Here is a 21,685-nt window from a genome sequence, read left to right on the forward strand (position 1 = left end):
CCTATAAGTTTTTATAGTACCCTTATTATCTAAGGTAGCTCATATCTTACTGTGGACATTCGAATTTTTGGACTATGGTCGTCTGACTGAAATAAATTAATTTCAATTTAAAATGTAGATGGATTACTCTAATCGTAATAGATGGAAAAAATTGAAGTCATGTAAAATTACCTGTAATTTATAGTAATTTTGAAAAAAATTATGACGAACGAAAATGTTTCTAAGACTCGCAATATTACCAATATTGGGTATTATTTTTCACATCTATAGCTACTACTACTCTTACGATCCCCTACTATAAAAATCAGCCATATTTTCTAAAGTCAGATATTTCCGTATATTATTTCGCATTAATAATATTAAAATAACCGCACACTCTATATCCCGAACAACAGACGTCGAGTACAACAATATTATGCATTCTCAAGCCAAGTTGATCGTTATAAAACGGTTTGCCAATCTATAGTTAATGCCAAATAAAATTGTTAGACGAGATCGTTAGCTGCCGCTCCGGTGACCTCAGCATCCAATTATAGAGGGCCCTTTACACTGGCGGTTTTATTTAAGTTTTAAAAATGGGACAAAACATCAGTGCTTTTACACTTCAAATCTTTAACAGTGCAAAAATCTTGAAAATAAGGGGAGCGAAGAAAGACCGGCCAACTAGTACAGTGAACTTACCGGATCTTCGCTCCAATTGCCCGCCTTATGATGCAGCCACTCCTGAGTGCTCTGGTTTCCTGGCCTTGCCAAAATACTGATTAAGATCTCTTAGATAGACTACTTCGTCTATCTTTTGGGTTGTAGTAACTATACTCACGTACCCTTAGGCTGAGTTACACCACCTTATTTTAACCGTAACAATAACATTAACTGGTGTTTTTTGTATTGATTTTGACAGATTTTTGACGTTTGTCAAAGTTAAATTAAGATGATGCAACTAAGCCTTAATGTCGGACTTTAAGAGCCTGCTTGTGCAGGCTCAAAGCTTTGTAGCTTTAACCACGTAGACGGATTCTGTGATTTGTGAAGGTACCTGTATTAAGACCAATACCATACATCTTAAAATACTTGGTATTGGATAAAATAATGTGGTGTAGTGGGCGGGGCACATAGCTCGTAGAGACGGCCGTTGGGGCAGGAAAGTTCTCGAGTGGCGACCACGGGCTGGAAGACATAGCGTGGGCAGGCCTCCTACTAGGTGGACCGACGATCTGGTAAAGGTCGCGAGAAAAGTCTGAATGCGGACACCGCAGGAGCGTTCATTGTGGAAAACCTTGGGGGAGGCCTTTGTCCAACAGTGGACGTCGTTTGGCTGAAACGAACGGATAAAATAATGACATTACAAAACAGTTCCCTATAATTTTACTATCTTACAAGCACAACTTAGATACGAACGACGTTTGATCAAAAAATCAATCAGTAAAGTTCCTTACTCATCAACTTTGACCTTGCAATGACCCAAATTCAGCACAAATCATAAACCGGGATTATTTTACCCGAAACAAAAGGCAGTTTTAGTGGCGTGCGTGGGTGGACACCGCACTGGATGGGGTTTATAGGCCATATAATGAGATGAGGCTGTCATAATGCTGTGTACTTCGCTGTATGGTGTAGATATGGCTACGTCATGATGAGATTGGAATGTCAATGGTATCCAGGATTTTTGCCACCAGGAAGATGTAATTTGCTATTAGAATTATAGAATTACCTTTGAGATGTATTAGAAACGACCTATTATTTTAACATTTCTTAAATATTATTTTAATAGAAAAATCGCTTATCGGTTTTCAAGATCAAGAGATAGATACCTTTGTAATAGGTACTAAACAATTAAAATTTAATCTGGAACCTTAAAAATCTAATAATTCACCGTACATTTAAATAAAATAGTTGCAGATAAAATCAAGCCGAATGAGCATTGGTGTGTGGGTTTCAAAAATGGTTTCCGAAATTCACAATTATTACGAGTTTCTGATTTCGGTTTTATTGTTAATTTCAAGTATGTTAATGACAAACTTTGTGGCTTGCCATTCAATTCAATTGCGGTGGCCGGTTGCCAATTTGTTAGTAAATATTTTAATTAATATGAAAACTATTAATTGTGGAATTTCAAACTTTTTTTGTTTTCTACATCAACGAAAGTGTTTATATGCTTTATGCTTTGTATAATCACATCACATAATAATAAACCTAAAATCATAAGAAAACATTAGATGTATCAGTTTTAAAATAGCAACTTAATATGTAATAAACAATTCGAATTTGATTGAATAATGCCACTGAACACGGTCCACCAGTTTTTCTACTCCAAAGAACTTCTATTTACTACTCCAAAGGACCCAAATTGGATCCCCGGTTTTGTCATTTCCAATTTGTCATTTACTTTAATTACAAATGACAAAAAATAAATTTCAATTCGATTCCGCTAAACGGGAATCGTGCAAGTGTAAACGGTCCTTTGGATTAAGCTTGACCATCAGGCTTAGTCGAGCATTAAGCGGCGCGTTGACGGGCCAGTCGTACAGTAGACAGCACAACCGACATTTTTGTAGTAAACTAGTACGTATTACAACGGCATAAGATGCCACAGTGTGTAACTTGATCCGCCGCCTGTATTACTTGCAGCGCTCGCCGCAGCGATGCCAATTTCATTCCACAATCACGAGCTTGGAATATCCCGGGAATAGTTTGGATTTTTCCAGATTTATTTTTAAGACCGCTTCGGGTATTTTAAGGGATTTTACTAAAGTATTTCCTCTGAAACTTAATATGCATAAACGCTGTTTATCTACAGGGCGCCTTGTCGCTGCTTTATTTAACACTAGCTTTCCGCCCGCGGCTTCGCCCGCGTGGAATTTTGTCTGTCACAGAAAAACTTTATCGCGCGCGTCCCTGTTTCAAAAACCGGGATAAAAACTATCCTATGTTCTTTCCCGGGACTCAAACTATCTCTATGCCAAATTTCATCAAAATCGGTTGCGAGGTTTAAGCGGGAAAGCGTAACAGACAGACAGACAGACAGACAGAGTTACTTTCGCATTTATAATATTAGTTGGGATGTGCGTACAAGTACATATTACACAGCTTATGACTGCAGTCTGTGAAGGAACACTATCTGTGGTCGCGATCCTCATCAGTAAGGAACCGAGGAAGAAGAAGAAGAATGTACGTATTAATTGTATAACCTGTTGTCAAATCGTTATAGTATAGTCTAATCCAATGTTTCATAACCTGTGGATGCTGCAGAACCCTGGGGGTCCGCGAGCATATTATACTATGGGAAACCCATCCTTGTATGGACCATGTAACAATCATAAATAAATACCATCAAAAGTCTCGTAATATTGCTGCTTTTTTCATAAGGGGATCCTTAAAATTGTGCTCGATTACCTAAGGGGTCCATGGACAAAAAAGGCTAAGAAACTAAACATTAAGTGGTCTGTTTGACAATGTGTAATTCATGAGCTAACGTGCCTAATAACTAATTTGTTAAGTCAATAACCAATCGCGTGGTAATGCGACACATTATAATTACGCCACAATCGCGCGTGTAACGTTGTAAATTACAGCGCTATCTCGCGGCAGCACGCGCTACATCGCCTACGTGTGGTCCCAATTAATTATCCCAGGATTAACTTCTACTAATGATATTAAATTATAGAATTTATTATTTAATTTGAATGATGGTTTTGATGTGAAAATATATTTAGGTACTTGAATAGCACGCAATAAGAAAATGCAGCGTGGACGTCTATTAGGTGGACTGACGACCTCATAAAGGTAGCAGGAAGGCGCTGGATGCAGGCCGCTATCAAACGGGCGATATATGTAAATCATTGCGGGAGGCCTCTGTTCAGCAGTGGATGTCCTGTAGCTGAAATGATGATAGAGACTTGAATAGCGCTTTATGCATTCTGTACGTTTCATTTATTAAGACGAAATATTTATAGGTACTTTCAAACGGATTAATTAGTACCTAAGTAAGTAGCTTTGTGCATACATAGTAATAGTTCAGTCAATATCCAGCCGGTTGGCAATGCGATACAATTCTAATTACCCCACAATCGCGCGTGTAACGTTGTAAATTAGTGCGCTATCTCGCGGCGGCACGCGCTACATGTCTCATCTGCGCCTAGGACGGGCAAGGTTAGGATATGTTTGTCTGTAGTTGACTAGGAATAAATTAATCCTGATTAACACTACAAAAGATTAGCAATATGTTGAATAAAATTTAATATAAATTGTAAAATAAGATCTTAAACATTCGCGTTCCATTTCAACTAAAATAGAAAGACACGGGTCTTAACGCGACATTTATGACTGAGTTACATGATGTACTCACGGTACGGCTGCTATGCTGCAGCCGTGATAACAGCAGGCTGGCTTCCGTCAATAAACTTATTGAGTATTAAGTATAAATGTCGCGTTAAAACCCGTGTCTTTCTATTTTTAATTGTAAAATATTTAAAGGGGCGATACATTTTGAATAAAAGATACTCTTAAAGCGTGGCAAGCAGAAGGTTCAATAAGTTGTCAGCTTTGTATTGTCAAACTACAATAATCAACATCATGATCATTTCAGCAGCAGGACATAAGCTCCCCCAATGACTACCATAATGACCGGTTGGTAGCGGCCTGCATCCAGCGCCTTCCTGCTACCTTTATGAGGTCGTCGGTATATCTTGTGGGTGGACGTCCTACGCTGCACTTTCCGGTCTTCCGGTATGTACCGAAAGTAGTGCCACGTATGTACGTTTCTTCCAATCTGGCCGTGAACGTCTAGTGGTTACCCTACGTTGTGAAACTATAAATACAAACTTACGCCCGTATTCACAAACTTTACTGAGGTCTCACAGTACGCGTGGACGCACAGGGTGACCCAATGAACCAATCACAGGGCTTTATTCAACGCTGCTATGATTTGCTACTTCACTTAAGCAAGTATCGTTTGTGAATACGGGCGATAGAACTTGACTTTAATTCTCTAACCTGTGTAACGTTTGTCAATTGATAGTTTCAAGTGTTGCGACACGTCGACGACACGAAACCTATGTATGCATAATACATAGGTTATACCATATTCCCGGAGCGACGGCCTATAGTTAATTAGTGCACGTATGGTAATCAATTAACTAAATCCAATAATCTTAATGGCTACTCAGCGTCTTGACTGGCCATAATTACGTCATTATTGATTGGTACGTGAGGAACACATAGGGGAGAGCAACCTGCACCTGCATTGGACCACTTTTGACAAAATACTAAAGTGAAAGTCAAGTTTTTATTCAGTACTTAGGCCCTTTTATAGGGCGTTTATACACGTCCCAAATATAGCTTGCCCTACCACCACTTCGGGACAACATAATATGGGCACCAGCCCAGTACCAGCTAAGACGAAATAGCGAATGAAACTCAACCACCTTTGTCAGCCTCTTAAAAATTACCTAAACCTTTTAAGTAAGTGAAACTCAATCTGACTTTAGTGATACGAGTACCTTGGTTCCTGTAAAAATATGTCCCACCTAATACATTTTCATGTAAAATGTTGCCAAGGCGAGCCGTATGGCTCACGCTGTGAAAAAATCACATCTCATGTAGATTCAAAAGCTCCTAACTCTATCTTCGCATGTTTGTTACTTTTTCACGCAAAATCTGCGGATTTTGATGTAACTTCACAGTATATTGTTTTAAACTTTCGTGGTCACTAACATAATTATTATTACTGACGGGATTGCAATCGGAATTATAAATATCGGAAACTCAAAATTAAGGTACATGGTAGAAATCCCGTCAGTAATAAATTAACTTCACAGTATTGTTGTTTACATTAGAATAACAAGTCATTAGAATAAAAAGTCAATTTCTTACTGATATAAATTATGGCCTATACCATAATTTATATCAGTAAGAAATTGACTTTCACGCGGGTGAATCCATGGGCAAGCTAGTATTACATAATCTGAACTCTCCTTTATAATTTGCTATTCCCAGAAACTAACGGACACTAATTGACGTATTCAAGACAGTCCCAAGTATTGCTTCACGGAATCTTGGTATTGCTAATACACCGCCAATGAAGGCTGTAGATGTAATACGATTCCAATATTAGTTCTGCACCAAAGGCTTAACGGCCATAGAATCTGTGTAATCTACTGTACTCGAGTGCTACCACGAATGATTTTGACTTCGGAGAGTTTAGTTTGTAGTATGTCGTAGCTGTTCAAAGTAACCGTATACCTAATGTTATAAAAAGAATGATTGTTGATTTTGATTAAAACTGAATTTCGAAAGGCTTGATGATTGAATTGACTTTTTAAAGTCGTTTTATAACAGAGGCATGTCTTATAAAATCTTTTATATTCTAGTTTAATGAAGCCCATAACCTAAACCTAATGTCTCCCCAACCCGTCTGGTCAGCGTGTGTATTGGAGGGCAAATACTCTTATTTGTTTTTTGTAAATTGGAGAGGGTTGTGTTCTTACAGTGGTGACTATATGACCTGATGATGATATCACGATCTTGACTTACTTGACTTATGGGCCTATGTCCCCTAGATGGGGCAGAGGGCGTCCACAACAGTCCTCCATCGCGTTCGGTCTTGAGCTATGTGTTTGATCTCGCTCCAAGTCTTGCCGATCTCCTTCGCCTCGTCTGCCACAGTGCGCCGCCAAGTTTGCTTGGGGCGACCACGTTTGCGTTTTCCTTGGGGGTTCCAATCCAGAGCCTGCTTGGGGATGTGATCGGGATCCCTTCGGAGAGTGTGGCCAATCCAGTTCCACTTGCAGCGCTTGATCTGCTGGTCGATCGGAATTTCGTGGCAGCATATCACGATCTTACTTAGCTTTATTTATTGTTAAAGTCAAAGCCCTTATTCAGAAGTTCGGCCCTTTCCAGGGCGCTTCGTCCCAAATACAGGGTGTGATTTTGTAAAACAACGCCCATCCCTGTATAGCGTGCCCTTCCACCACTTCGATCTATCAAATTCTATGTATGTAAAGCCTGGTCCGTGAGCACGTAGAATTTTGTCCAATGACCCCAAGCTACCCATCCTTATCGCTCGCGCGTAAATTATGTTGCTTTTGCGCTCGCACACTCACTGCGGGCGCGCGTCGCACAGTCGCGACAGCAATATAATTACGCGCGAGCGATAAGGATGGGTAGCTTGAGGTCATTGGACAAAATTCTACGTGCTCACGGACCAGGCTTTAGTCCCAAGTTCTTACATTCAGTAGTCAACATTCCTTCACCTGGAAGGCGTCGGCGACGCGGCAGATACCGCCGTGACGACACCATTCAGCTGACGAATCCATTCATGGCCGCTCTGAGACGTTCGAGTAACGTTTTGATGGTATAACGGTATACAGGGTGTTGGGTTAGATATCGTCAATAATTGACATGTAACAGAACTGAAAATAGGGTCTGTTGTTGAAAGGTGGACATATCATTTCAGGAGGTAGTTCTACGCATGAAACTTTTACTTTGAAGCAATAGTAAAATGTAAATAGAAAAATTTTGCTGTTCCTAATAACCAAATAATTTCTAATTTGTCGGCCGTTTGGTGTAGTGGTTCAGAACGGACTACTATGCCGAGAGGTCCCGGGTTCGATTCCCGGCCGGGCAGAAATTAAAATGATGAATTTTAATATCTGTGACGGGTCTGGGTGTTACTATGTATAATATCTGTATGTATTTAAAAAAAATACAAAGTAGGTATATAAGTAGTATATTTAAGCTAGCACCCATAACACAAGCATATTAATTGCTTACTTTGGGGCTAGATGGCGCTGGGTGAGATTGTCCAAAGATATTTATTTATATTTACAATTACCAAACCAATTTTTAATCAAATAAAACTCATAAAACTGGATATTCTTGTCCTGAATTTCACCAAAATTTATTATTTTACTATTAGGTAAGAAGTTCTGAAACGTTTAATGACATGTCATCTTGATACTTGACATAAAGAATACGAGCTGTCCTGGCGAACTTTGTATCGCCGACAAAAACTTGTTTTAACTTAAGTATCTATAAAATTGCAATATCTGTAATAAATATTTGTAACAAAACAAAATACTCAAGTGATTGGATTCAATGAATCTGCTTAAGGAATTTGGACAGGCTAATAAAGGAAATTGCGCGTGAAATGAGTCCAGCTGAAATATGTCTTCCCCCGGGATGGCCGGGATAGCGAATGGTTAGACAGGTATCCTGGATAACGCGTAATGTTTCGGGTTATTTAGATGCCCTGTGCGACTGCTATTGGTGTTATAGACTTATACTAAAAGGGAATGTATTTTTTTTGTAAGTTTTCGAAAATATTGATATTTTGTTGAGTTAATATGTCAGCAATTTTACAAATTATAATAATTTTGGGGTTCGCACTGCAAATACATGTGAGCATTGTTTGTAACTTGAAACATAGGATGTTCAAGCACATTTTTCAAATAATTTACATAAAGATAAAAGTAAAAAATAGATTGGATCATCGATTACAATTAAAGTCACTAAAACTCAACTAATTATACAGCCATAATCTCAATCATTGCCTTGCACTATTCCAATTGCAAGTGCATTCCAATAGCACTTACTTATAAAATAAAATAAAATCTACCTCGGTAAGTATATTGAACTTTGAACTTCAGTGTGTACATTTCTTAAAACTGTAACATACAGTTACAATAGTGAATCGGATTTATTAGTCTGCAGCAGGACATATAATTTAAAAATAGCTGAAGCACACTTGCAAATGTTAAGTGCGTAGATGAAAACATTTATTTTTGTTACTCTTTGATATTTTATTGCTTTTTTTTGCGTTAATGTCATTCATTTTTCTTTTCGTGTATTTTCATTTATGTTCTATTTTTACAGTAATCATGATGAAATCCTTGTTATATGATCACGTAAATCCAAGAACTATTCTACAATGCCAGTAACGTTTATTTATTCTTCAAATCAAAATAATATTGTAAGCAGTCTTGGATCGCCCACAAGAGCCTCTCATTGTATATTTTCTATTATATTTCATGGAATATAAAACTCATTTATTGTATTTTTTTAGGGCTGGTAAAGCTGAAAATTGTTAAAAGTAATTTAGTAAGACAGTGACGGCTGAATGGACTGGTGAATGGGCCTCGTACGTGATGGTCTAGGTTCAAATACCGTGGAGAGCGATCGAGTGTCGTACCTATTTTATATCCGAATCTGTGTGACCGTATTGTTGTTTATTTTACAATTAATAACGATATACCTACGAAGATATAAATAACAAAAACATATTTACAATAACACATGCAGGTAGCAAATTCCATCTAAAATAAAATCAAGGTAACATATTTTTGGCTCACTAAAATTCTGATTTGCATATGAAATCGGACAATTTGTATACCAATTCCTACATTTTGTTCGTATTCGTATGCGGTTAGAAATTTTAATGATGGTAAAATACGCCGCCAGGTCTGTGGACACCATAAAGAACCAAATTTAATAACCGTCCAGGTTTTTTAAATCGTTTTATTAAAATTCTGGAAGGTGACTCCTTCTTGAACGTAAGTTTACTTACGCCCAGATGGAATTGAAGCTACAGACATAAAATGTATCACTTGACACTGGCCATAATATCTGGCAAACCACACGAAGCCCTTTACGAAAAAAAAGACAAAATCAAACCCGAGTTTTGAAAACTAAAAAAGTATTTTAAAAGCGTTCGAACTTCGAAATTCAAATAACTACGTAAATAGGTCGGTGCTCATCTAAGTTGGCTCTAAGCGACAACCCTGTTCGTAACAAGCTCTGTAACAAGGTTCATGAATGCGCAACGAATGTTCATAAAAGTTTTCTTCATTTATTTATCTTGGAAACATACCACTTGTTAGCGTGTTCATTACATTTTATGTTCGCAACAAACGATCCGAATATTGATGCGCTGAATATTTTAAAGGGAATTGCGCTTGCGGTTTTTGTAATAAAGATTTTTAGCTAAAAGGAAAGTAGTGAGGATTTGGAATTGTATAAAATATGAGAGCAGAAACTGCGGAGTATGAACAGCTGAGCTAACAAACGCTAACAAAATACTACACTTGTTTTTTGTTTTGAAAAATATAATCTACTATATACTGTTACTGTCTGTAGTTTGTAATTTCAAACTGTAAAGTTCTAACTACATTATTTAAACAATACTAATATCATTAATTTTGTATTCAATTATGTAATTGAATGTGAATTTATTCTAAACTCATTAGCTTTATTTCAAACCTAGTGTAGTTTTTAAAACTATCTAAATGCAACTTATGTAATTCTTTTTTTAGTTGTTAAATGAAAATAAAAGAACAACCGTAACTCAAATAACTACAGGTTCAGAGCATGCGTGTTTTGTCTACAGGCACCAAAGGTGTTCAATTCCTTTAAGACCCAATAGTGACTGAACAACGCTGCATAGTAATATCATCAGTACATCAAAGCAAAAATAGTACCTACTGTCAGTACATAAGACGCTACATTCCTTGCATTCAGATTTCAGATTATTCGGCACGATCTGTCCCGCTACGCTCGAGCGAGCTAGAACAGTTCGAGCGACAATCTTTGAGCTAGGACAATGAGAGGTGGGCCTAAGATCGTCAGCCGACAGTACTAACGAGGTCACATGAGATCCGTCTTTGCAGCATGTGTACAGTGAATGTAGTAAACGTGAATATTCTGGAAGGCTCACCTTTTAAAAAAAAATAAGATAGGTAATTGTCCAAGGTAATTGTTTATCTATGAGCTTTTAAAACCACAAATCACTGTTAGCTGAAATACTATGACTATAATCCAATGAAATTTCATTCACCTATGTACTAAACTTAAGGACTACAAAGCTGAACAACATATTCGTTTGATAATAATGCGATATAATTGCTAACTTCAGGTAATAGGTATAGTTCATTCGTGTAAACTGCGCTGAAATATAGCTTCAAAAGTATAATAAGCAGTTTTAGTATTGAAAGAATCAGAGATTCTACATAAATTTTAAATAAATAAAATAAATAAAAGGTATTTATTTCAGGCATAGCCCATAAAAGTGTTAGTAACAAATGTCTTATAAACTATGATTAGTAAATCACACAATAACCTTTACATAATTAAATAACGACAATTTGGTGTCTTTAGATGCAAAATACTACTGCATCAATCATCGAGAAATCTCCAGTAATTCAATAACAAATAACAATCCAAACCCCTTGACTTAAGGTCTAAAATCCACGGCAGATTACTCGTCACGAGCCGCTGTCCGGCAGCCACGCTCGAGCGAGCTAAAACAGTTTCAATCTGCGCGATCTTCGAGGCGAGACAATGAGCGGTGGGCCTAAGATTATCTTGGGCGTGACTAGGGTGACCACACAAATTCGTTAAAAAAAAAGACAAACGGAAATTGCCCATAACGTGGGCACAGGGTAACCAACAAATTAGAACGTTAATTTTACAACGCGCGTGGCAACGGATGGATTCATCTGTATGGAAAAATTTACATGTTCACTTTTCATGCGAAACATTTCTTTGACTTTCACGGAACTCAAAAATATTAATTGAATAGGACTTGAATGAGGCGATTAAATTTCCGAATCGGGTTGATGGTCACCCTAAGCATAACCGATAGACCAAAGGAACAGTATGTTTTGGGATTGCTATTACAACGTTAGTTAGAGGAAAGTGTATAATGGTAAATGATAAGAATTTATTTATAGGTTTCAGTTCCCATGCTCACAATGATAAGAGATTAAATGCATTATATTGATGTTATACGTACAATATGGAATTTGATTAAAATAAAGCTAAGTATTTTTGATTATTATAAAGATTTTTTTTATAAATATGTATTTTTTTTCTATCAAATTATACACGTCCTTATCACGATGCTTATTTTCAATTTGCGACCATTATCGCCTCATGATAGTGTTTGCACAACACTTAGCAAGCCGGTATAACTTTGTATCAAGTCTTACCAACCTGTGTAGTAGATTCTTGAAAAAAAAATGTGTTTCATAAATACCTAGATATACTAATACCCTAATAAGTGCATAATGTAGGTACTAACTTTGTTGTCTTTACCAACGAATAAATTTTTAGTATGAATTAAGTTTCAATGAATTTACCCATTAAAACATTTAATTTATTATAAGTTATTAAATATTTGATTTTCTCTTTATTTGAGCTCCTTAATTTCCTGAAGCTCTAGAGTACTAATAAGACCATTTCAAAGAATTGAAAGATTTTTTATTTTCAATTTAATTAGTTTTTATTCATAATATAATATACCCTTAAAGTTACTGGGAATCAAAAGGAGCACGTTGTATAATGTTATCTGTATGTAATTATGTATCCAAAAAAGGAACAAGCCCTTTTAAATTATTAAACAGAATAAAGAAAAAAAATTCTTATTACAGAACTGAAACGTTACGCAGTATAAACGTGAAATTAAACAACAATGATTAACAATAACTATTGATTATAAACAAAAATAACTTAACAGTATTTCGTTTAATCCTCATTAAATTCGTAAAACAACACGCATCGTCCCATAAAATAAAGATCTGTCAAAAGTATACTTGTCTCGCTTGTTCATACGATAACATCGCGGTTCTAATATTTCCGTCTTTTTCTATTCTCGCATGATTTCGATAACGGTTCATCGACATACGGACATCTGCTGCCATTCTGTTTATTTTTGCGTTCACGCGCGTGTGTTTAGACGTCCCCTACGGCTCGGTGTGATTTTTTCAAGGAGAATCCGGGATCATTCGATAAAAAACCTTAACAAAATGTGTCAAAATCGAAATTCGCTAATACGCATGCGTGGACCTGTCAGTGCAACACGTAAACACTGGTGACCTTTAATTTTGGATTATTTTATATTTTACGAAAATACAGCTTTGACGCTTTAAAATAGATTTTTCAATTAAAAAACGCGTTTTTGTGGTGAAAATAGTGTGAGTTTAATTCATGAAATGGCGAAACCGAATTCCGGCTTGGAGTTAGACGCGATTTTGGCGCAGCTGGGCCCTTTCGGGAGATATAATCTTGTGAACTATGCGTTTCTTTTGTTCCCTGTTTATTTGGCGGGAATTTTCGGGTCCATCTATGTGTTCGAAGCTCCTGACATCAACTACAGGTGAGCCGATAACCTATAAGTTTATTTTTAAACGTCGAACGTCAGTTTCGAATAAGGATTTTTTTTTAATTTTCAAAATTTAAAATCGAATACAGAATAAAGATAAAAGAAAAGTAGATAAAGGTTGAATAACATTGCGATTGTAGATTGTTTTTGAGGTTATCTATTTTGGTTCAGATCACGCCACCCTTTCAGAATACGCATGCGTGAATCAAAATATAGGTCACCAGTCTTCCCTACTTTCTATTCAACCTTGACAGTGTTACTAAAAGTGTCTTAATCGTTTTATTTCAATTAAACATTATGCTTTAGGTATTACAGAACTTATTTATTATTCGGTGGTATTACGAGTAACATACCAACCGATATCAACGATATCATAACAAAAACATAAATTATAATTAAGACAGTTTTAAAAATGTATTATTATAATTCGTCTTCTGTACCTATTCACATTTTTTCTTAATCTTTAATATAATCAATTGATTATTTTATTAACTGACTGACATTTGTTAAAAAACTCGTTATTCATGTATTACACAATTAAGTCATTTTGCTAATGAGATCATTAAGACAAAGTAGTAACGTAACACGTGCCTACAATAGGGCTTCCTTGTGATTCTATCGATAGTAATATTTGTGAAATATCAGAATCTGATGTTGATGGTTACCATACCAATTTGTTAAAAATTTTGTAAGTATTAAATAAGTAGGTATATTCTAATATTATTTAACAATTTTACAGATTTGACTAAAATTGCATTGACAAAACAAATAAAATAAAATGAATAAATCAACATTTAGGTCAATAAAAGTGTGGCAAAATTAAACAAGTGTACTTATTCAATGGAAATATTAGTTTTTGTAATACCTTGGTTGAGGCAAAACTAAATAAGTGACATACAAAAACTAAATAACTGCAAATTAGTTGTAAAATACGGTTGTGGCAAAACTAAATAATTACATTTTTATTTTTTTATTTAAAATAATACAAAGTAACATCATCGAATACTATTGAATTAATAAAGGTAAATTTGCTGTATAAAATATCAAAAGACCGACAGTAAAATATTTTAACCCTTAAAAGTTATCGCCATTTTTAACGAAAAAAAACACAAAAACGTGAATATCTCGCAACTTTGGTTTTGTCAGTTATTTAATTCTGCCACGACGGTGACGATATTGTTGTAAAAGTTTTTTTTATTATCGTGAGATATCAAATTAATAGTCACATTAACAGATAAATGTGAATATCCTACTATAAAAATTTTGAACATGTTAACTACAAAATATTTCAGAATTGGAATAAGTACTACACAAAATGCCTAGCTCTCTATCTAAGAGATACCTACGTACCTACTTCTTATAGGAGGTAATTCCGATCCATCACAAAACAGAGAAAAATATCGAATTTGAATTTAGAATTTTTCTCAGGATCAATCGCTATCGACTACTTAGAGTAGGCGCACACCATTGATTTTTAGTTGGCCGATAGTTGTGCCCGATTTTAATTTGTATGAAGAATCGGCCAAATCGAATCGGCGTAGTGTGCGCACTCCAATACATGCCCATACTGATCAACTGCCCGACTAAACTATCGGCCGACGAAAAATCAACGGTGTGCGCCTACTCTCAATTCTACAGCCAAAATTCGATGAATAATAATAGGTTTATTCAATTTGTAGCGAAACATAGGTACAGAATCCGGTTTTTTCCTAATTCAAATTTATTTTTATGGCACGAGAATCGCCCCATGGGTGGTTAATTTAATGCTTATTTAAAAATACTTGATATTTTTTTAAATGTTACATAATGTTAATTAAAGACATTAGAATTCCTTGTTATTTCGAGTTTCTGCCTAAACCAACTAAACCAATTAAAGACATTAGAATTCCTTACATAATAATGTAAAAAGTCGATAAGGAGAAAAGAGTCAACTATAGATCAAAACTACTCATATTGATATGAGTTACGTACCCCGCACATCGTGTGTAACAGTTGCAAATGTAGCTCTTATGTCATAGTAATACAGGTGATAATTATTATGGCGTTGATAGGTGTTGAGATAATACCTAACAGTTGACGTAAACAAACATAGTCCATTGTTATATTTGTTATTTCGAGTTTCTGCCTAAACCAACTAAGCAGTTACAACAACAATGTACGAGTATTTAATTGAAAGACGAATCCTTTACTACTTAATTCCAAAAACAAGAGTTGAAGTTTAAAAAAAAAAGACTGAACACGCATTTAAAAAATGACATGAAAAACAAAAGCATAGCGACCTGTTCTTTTTCTTTTCTTTTTTGTTTGTTTTTCTCAATAGACAGCCAGTATTTACAAAAAGGTTATAAAAAAGTTTGTATGCACATTTATCATAAACAACCACAAATTGTGTGTACTGTAGTATCTCGATCAGTCCTTTACTCCAATGGATTAGGTTTTCGACAAAGACAAAATCAAAAGAAAAGTACTTACTCAAATCTATTAAAGTTCTGTAAATAATGGTAGGTACTATCAAGTTGTGTTTATGTAGTTAGCTAATAAAAACATCAATTGCCTAGTAGTGGTGTTAACTGTTCCCGTTTTGTTCCCGTTAAGCTGTCTAAGCCTGGTCCTGTGTTCCAATCTAAACTTAATTACACGCATGATAGCGCTGATAGTCCCTTAGGAAGTGAATGCTGAGTCCATACAGTCCCATCTAGCACTAATGTAGGATCACATTACTGCAATCTATTGATTAAAATATAAAATTCATAGTCATACAATAACCTAACCATAATTTCTTGGGAAGCAATTTACTTTTAACATCTGCGAAGTGGTAATACAAAATTAAAAAAACATAAATAAATTGCATATTGCATGAATACCTTACATTTTGTAGTCGTAAAACAAAATACGTCGGCCGTTTGGTGTAGTGGTTCAGAACGGACTACTATGCCGAGAGGTCCCGGGTTCGATTCCCGGCCGGGCAGAAATTGAAATGATGAATTGTAATTTTAGTGACGGGTCTGGGTGTTTTCTATGTGTAATATGTATGTATTTACAAAAAAAAAGTATTTATGTATGTTTATATCCGTTGTCTAGTACCCATAGTACAACCTTTGCTTAGTTTGGGACTAGAGGCGCAGTGTAAAATGTCTAAGGATATTTATTATTTATTTATATAAAACAATTATACAATAAAAAAAATAGTTACTTTCTTTAAACTCATGAAAAACATTGCCAAAAAATTGTTTTCCTTTCTAAAAGCAACTAGGTACCTAGTTTCTATCCATAATTTTCCACAGCTATTTTACTTCCATTAACCTCTGAATGAAAATATTCCTTACCACTTCACAAGTACAGTCAAATAGTTCGTGACATGCAAAGTGACCAAAAAGTTGACAACACAATTTTATTCCAATGAGGGCTATCGTTTTTATACTTGTTGTACAAAAGTTGGCACACCTGGCGATTGACAGGACCTTACTCTACAATGGCGCCATCTTGATGAGTGCAAATGCGATAGTCCTCCTACCACTTTCGCGCTCACCAGTTGGTGCCACTGTCTTCGCTACTAGCAAGTGACAGGACCTTACTCTACAGTGGCGCTAACTGGTGAGCGCTAAAACGATAGCCCTCATTGTAACAACGACGTGTTGGGAACTTATTGGCTACTATGGGTGTCCGCAATATTTAAAAAAAAAAGAAAAAAAAATCCTTGGACATTTTACACTGCGCTTCTAGTCCCAAACTAAGCGAAGCTTGTACTATGGGTACTAGACAACGGATATAAACAAACATACTTAAATACTTTTTTTTTGTAAATACATACTTATTATACATAGAAAACACCCAGTCCAATACAAACAAAATTAATGTTCAAGCACACAAATGTTTGTACTGTGCGGGAATCGAACCCGCTACCTCCGGAATAGTAGTCTGTTTCGAACCACACCAAACGGCCGACGATTTGACGCTGACAGCACCTATTTGTATTCCGCCGAGGACAGTCGAGTCAATGTCAAGAATCAAGAGCAATGAGGCGAACGGGAAGCTCTAACTGTCGTTTTCCTTATATTTACCTCAGTAATAGCCGGCCACGAGACATCATTACCTTCCCTATGCCAAAAATAGTGTAGTAATTTAATTCGTACCTACTACTATGTACTTAAATACGCTACGTTTTACATGAAATTGAATTATAGGGCTATTTATGTTGTACCTACTAACATACTTACTTTTACTTATAACCAACTAAGCGGCCGCCCGCGTCTTCGTACGCGTGGATCCCGTTTTACCCCCTTAGGGGTGGAGTTTCGTAAAATCCGTTCGTATTGAGCACCTACGTTCTAAAAGAATTTGAGACTCCTAGCACTTGTAGTTTATGAGATTTCGCGATGAGTGAGTCAGTCAATCAGTGACCTTTCGCTTTTATAGATATAGTAGATAAAACAAAGTAATTAAGTAAATAATGATCGCACAGCTACACACGAACTGCTCAATCATTTTTATTAAAAAGTAAAATGGGTATCTACGCCTCACTGAAATGAGTACCTAATTATATTACACTAGCTGACCCGGCGAACTTTGTTCCGCCTTAATGGCAATAAATAAGCAGACTTTTTTTTTAATTTCGAACGGGATAAAAAGTATCCTATGTCCTTCTCCTGGCTCTAAACTACCTACCTGACAATTTTCAGCTAAATCTGTTCAGCCGTTCTTGAGTTATAAGTGGAGTAACTAACACGACTTTCTTTTATATACATATATGTATAAGATACTGGTGAAAGTCTAAGGGCTCGTTTCCCACATAATAGTGTGTGTTTGAAATTCGGATCACAACTTCAAACGGATCGGTTTTTTGCGGGGTACTGAAAACACTATGTGAACACGTGTACTAAACGGGACCCTGCAAAAAACGGAACGGGATGCTTGCTTAAGTGAAGCAGAAAATCTAACGCACAGGTTTAAATAGAGCTCTGTGATTGGTTCATGTGTCGCCCTGTGCGTCCACGCGCACTGTGAGACCTCATAGTAAAGTTGTGAATACGGGCGTAAGCCTAATCCATACGTCAAAGCGCCCCGATTGTACCCTGTGCGATTCGCAGTAGACGTGGCATTTGCATACATTTGCACTCTTACATGCACGTCACACATACAGAAACTACACGGTGCAGAACAGATCTGGAACTGTGACTGCTGCTGATTATCTTTGTCATTTACGGCTTTAGGTTCTTTGAAGTTCCACGGCATTGTGAATAGGGTACGAGTAGCGTAATTATTACTATTTTTTTTTTAATTTATTTTGGAACAACAAACAATTACACTTATAAATTAAGTATAAAACATGGACTTATAACACATATTAAGGTAAAAGCGTAATCAGCCCCGTTGTCCACAGATAGAGTAACAAAATATGTGGAAAAGATATCGGTATAAACTAAAATTTGTGTACTTAGTGCACAAATTATAATAGCCTAAATGGTACTCTGGTGTAATATATATAAATAGTTTCATCAAAATCCGTTCGGCAGCTTTCCATTCATGGTGCTTACCATTTAACAAAACATTAGATTAAAAAAAAAATTAAGTCTAGATCTAGAAAAACAAACATCGACCATCACAAACTCACATCCTTGATAGATTGGTGCAATGCTTTTCTGAACGAGGCAGATGAGCTTGCGAAGAGTTCAAGTTCGGTGAAATGACAGTTGAACATTTTAGTAATTCTATACAGCGGCGCGCGCTCACCTGCATTCGTTTTACATGGAGCGTGTGCGAATATTTCCCGTGTAGGATATGAACGGTATGGTATTTTAATGTATATTTGGTTCATAAGTTTATTACAATCAAATTTCCTACCCTTATTTAGTGGACTTAGTTATTAACAATGCACATTTGGAAATCACATTGTCACCACAAGTATACTATTTATCAAGATCTCAGTGCATTATTACGACCGATACTATATGTTTTTTTTTTTCTTTAAATTGTCCAATTTCAATGTTTTTATTCACAATTAATGTTTTTTGATAACAAGTCAGAAATTTCTAAAAAATAAGAATAACTTGGTAGCCATTCAGTTTTGACCCCTGGTTCACTGGACTTAATTTGTTGCTAATGACCTCTAGGCATCGTGACCTTTTCATCGTGCGGTCCACACAGCTTATGACTTATGACCGCAGTCTGTGGAGGAACACTATCTGTGGTCGCGATCCTCATCAGTGAGGGACCGAGGAAGAAGAAGAATGACCTCTAGTATAATCCCTTTCAAGGAATAGCTCGAGTTTCTCTGTCACCCTGTATATGCACCAGTAGAGAACTTGTTTTCAAATGAATCCCGATTCGCCGTCGATCCTGAAATCTCTACTACTCGTATTGCCTACAGCCAATGTAGATTTGCATATATTTGTATGCGATTGCAGGCTGGCTCGCTTTGACGCAAATGACGCTCTGACGGCTGATTGCAGCCACTTGCTACATGACACTGGTTCGTGACGTCATCTTTGGAGAAAACTGAATCAGTAAATAATATATGCACAAGATAATCTTATATTATATTGTACCATGGAGAAGGCTATGCTCGGCGTGCCTTTACTTGAATCAGAAATAAAGAGATTCGTAAACGAACTAAAGTCGCTGAAATAGTCCCACGGATTAGCAAGCTAATGTACATTAGGCAGGGCACAGCATGCAGGTCTTACAATATATAGGGCAGCAAAGTTCTGGAGTGGAGACCGGCAAGCGCACCACAAAGTGGACAGACGACCTCATAAAGGTAGTAGGAAGACGATGGATGCAGGCCGCTACCAATCAGCTAATCTGGATCTGGATGGAATCGCACTTTTACACATCCCATTATTACTGTAACCCTACCACTTCTTCAGGACAATTAAAGGGCCAGTGCTAAGAAAAATCAGCGCAAGAAACTCAGTCATCATTAAAGACTCACGATCATCATCATTTCAGCCATAGGACGTCCACTGCTGAACATAGGCCTCCCCCAAATTTCCACAATGGCCGATTGGTGGCGGCCTGCATCCAGCGCCTTCCTGCTACCTTTATGAGGTCATCGGTCCACCTTGTTAAAGACTCATTTCCCTACAATAGCTCAACTGCAGAAGAATCTCAGTCATCATTGACTACTTTTCCTACAAAACCTCAACTGAGCACCCACTGAACTGTCTCGAACCATGAAATAGATTACGCATACAGCAAGCATTCCTCAAATACCAAGAACCTCTAAAGGCCACTAATTAACGCCGACAAATCGGCTAAGGCACTAAATTGAAATTCCCTGGTAGTGCGAATATGTAGACGCAGATTCAGACAAGATTATTGGGTCAGAGGCTTAGTGTGAGTTTACATCAAACGTCGTCACTAGTGAGCACGTAAAAAATCACATTAAATGTATGACGGATAGGATTGTACGTACAGCGCCCCAAGCGGAAACTTTCAAGAACATTTTTTTAACGCGGTCGATGTCGAACGCGTTTAATGTAAATTCACACTACGCCCTCTGATTTGGAAAAGCTTAAAGGTGACGCTTCTGGTTTATTTGTACTTTCTATTACACCTTTGCAAACACGCCGACTATTTATCTATATGAAATAACATAAATTTGAAAAGTAGAGTACTTTTTACCAAAAAAGAAAAAGAGTCTGAACTTTGACTTGAACAGTGTTTAAAATTGTCTTCAAGAAGGCCCATTTCCTGAAACCTCATGGCTGTAGTTACCTACTAGCTTTAGCTTAATTAACTGTAACCTACTTAATACCAAACGATTCGATATATCCTCTCTTTCTCTCATTTACCATTTCATGTAGAGCGATGGAGAGAGGGAGCTACAGCCCAATATTTCGAAATAAGATCTCCTGCATTGTAGTGCTAAATTGGAATTCCCCATCCAGTCTATGCATACCGGACACAGATTTAGGCTAAGCCAAGATATTGTTAGTCTTAATCTTACGGGTCCATTGTTTGGTATACAGTTAATTAACCCGATAACAGCGGGGAACAATATTGAGATTAACTGGGTTAGACATTGGAAGGATACTCTATTAGTTTCCGATCCTATAGGATACTCAGAGATTTTCAGTTTTATTTCAAATTTCATCGTCATCGTTATCATCATTTCAGCTATAGGACAATACATCCACTGCTGAAAATAGGCCTCCCCCGATGATTTCATAATGATTAGGTGGTTACGAGTAAGGTGTAACTAGATGGGATTTTTTTTCCCAGCGAGTAACAGGGTTACTCTTACCCAAACGGTGAGATTCAAATTCAAAAATTCAATTTTTTTCAAAATTCAAAATTCAGCGACCTCACTGCATCCAGCGCCTTCCTTTTTTTATGTGACAGGAGGCAAACGAGCAGACGGGTCACCTGATGGTAAGTAATTACCGTCGCCCATAGACATACGCAGACCCAGGGGCGTTACAGGTGCGTTGCCGGCCTTTAAGGTGAAGATACGCTCTCCTCTTGAAAGCTTGCTCCTGCTACGACGCCTGGACGTCTAATGCTGCACTTTCCGGTACGTGGCCTCTATCC

General features: G+C 36.8%; 1 protein-coding gene across 1 annotated transcript in view; it reads left to right on the forward strand.

The window, feature by feature from the left end:
* The first annotated feature begins 12,688 nt into the window (after window positions 1-12,688).
* Window positions 12,689-21,685, forward strand: part of LOC114363007 (organic cation transporter protein) — a 30,561-nt gene continuing 21,564 nt past the window's right edge. Inside the window, exon 1 of the mRNA XM_028318599.1 lies at window positions 12,689-13,147. Within this exon, the coding sequence (XP_028174400.1) occupies window positions 12,984-13,147 (164 nt within the window). The 5' untranslated portion in view covers window positions 12,689-12,983. The remainder of the gene's footprint in view (window positions 13,148-21,685) is intronic.

Source organism: Ostrinia furnacalis, unplaced genomic scaffold (genome assembly GCF_004193835.3).
Source record: "Ostrinia furnacalis isolate ACB-3 unplaced genomic scaffold, ASM419383v2 OfSCF6941, whole genome shotgun sequence".
Taxonomy (NCBI): Eukaryota; Metazoa; Arthropoda; class Insecta; order Lepidoptera; family Crambidae; genus Ostrinia; species Ostrinia furnacalis.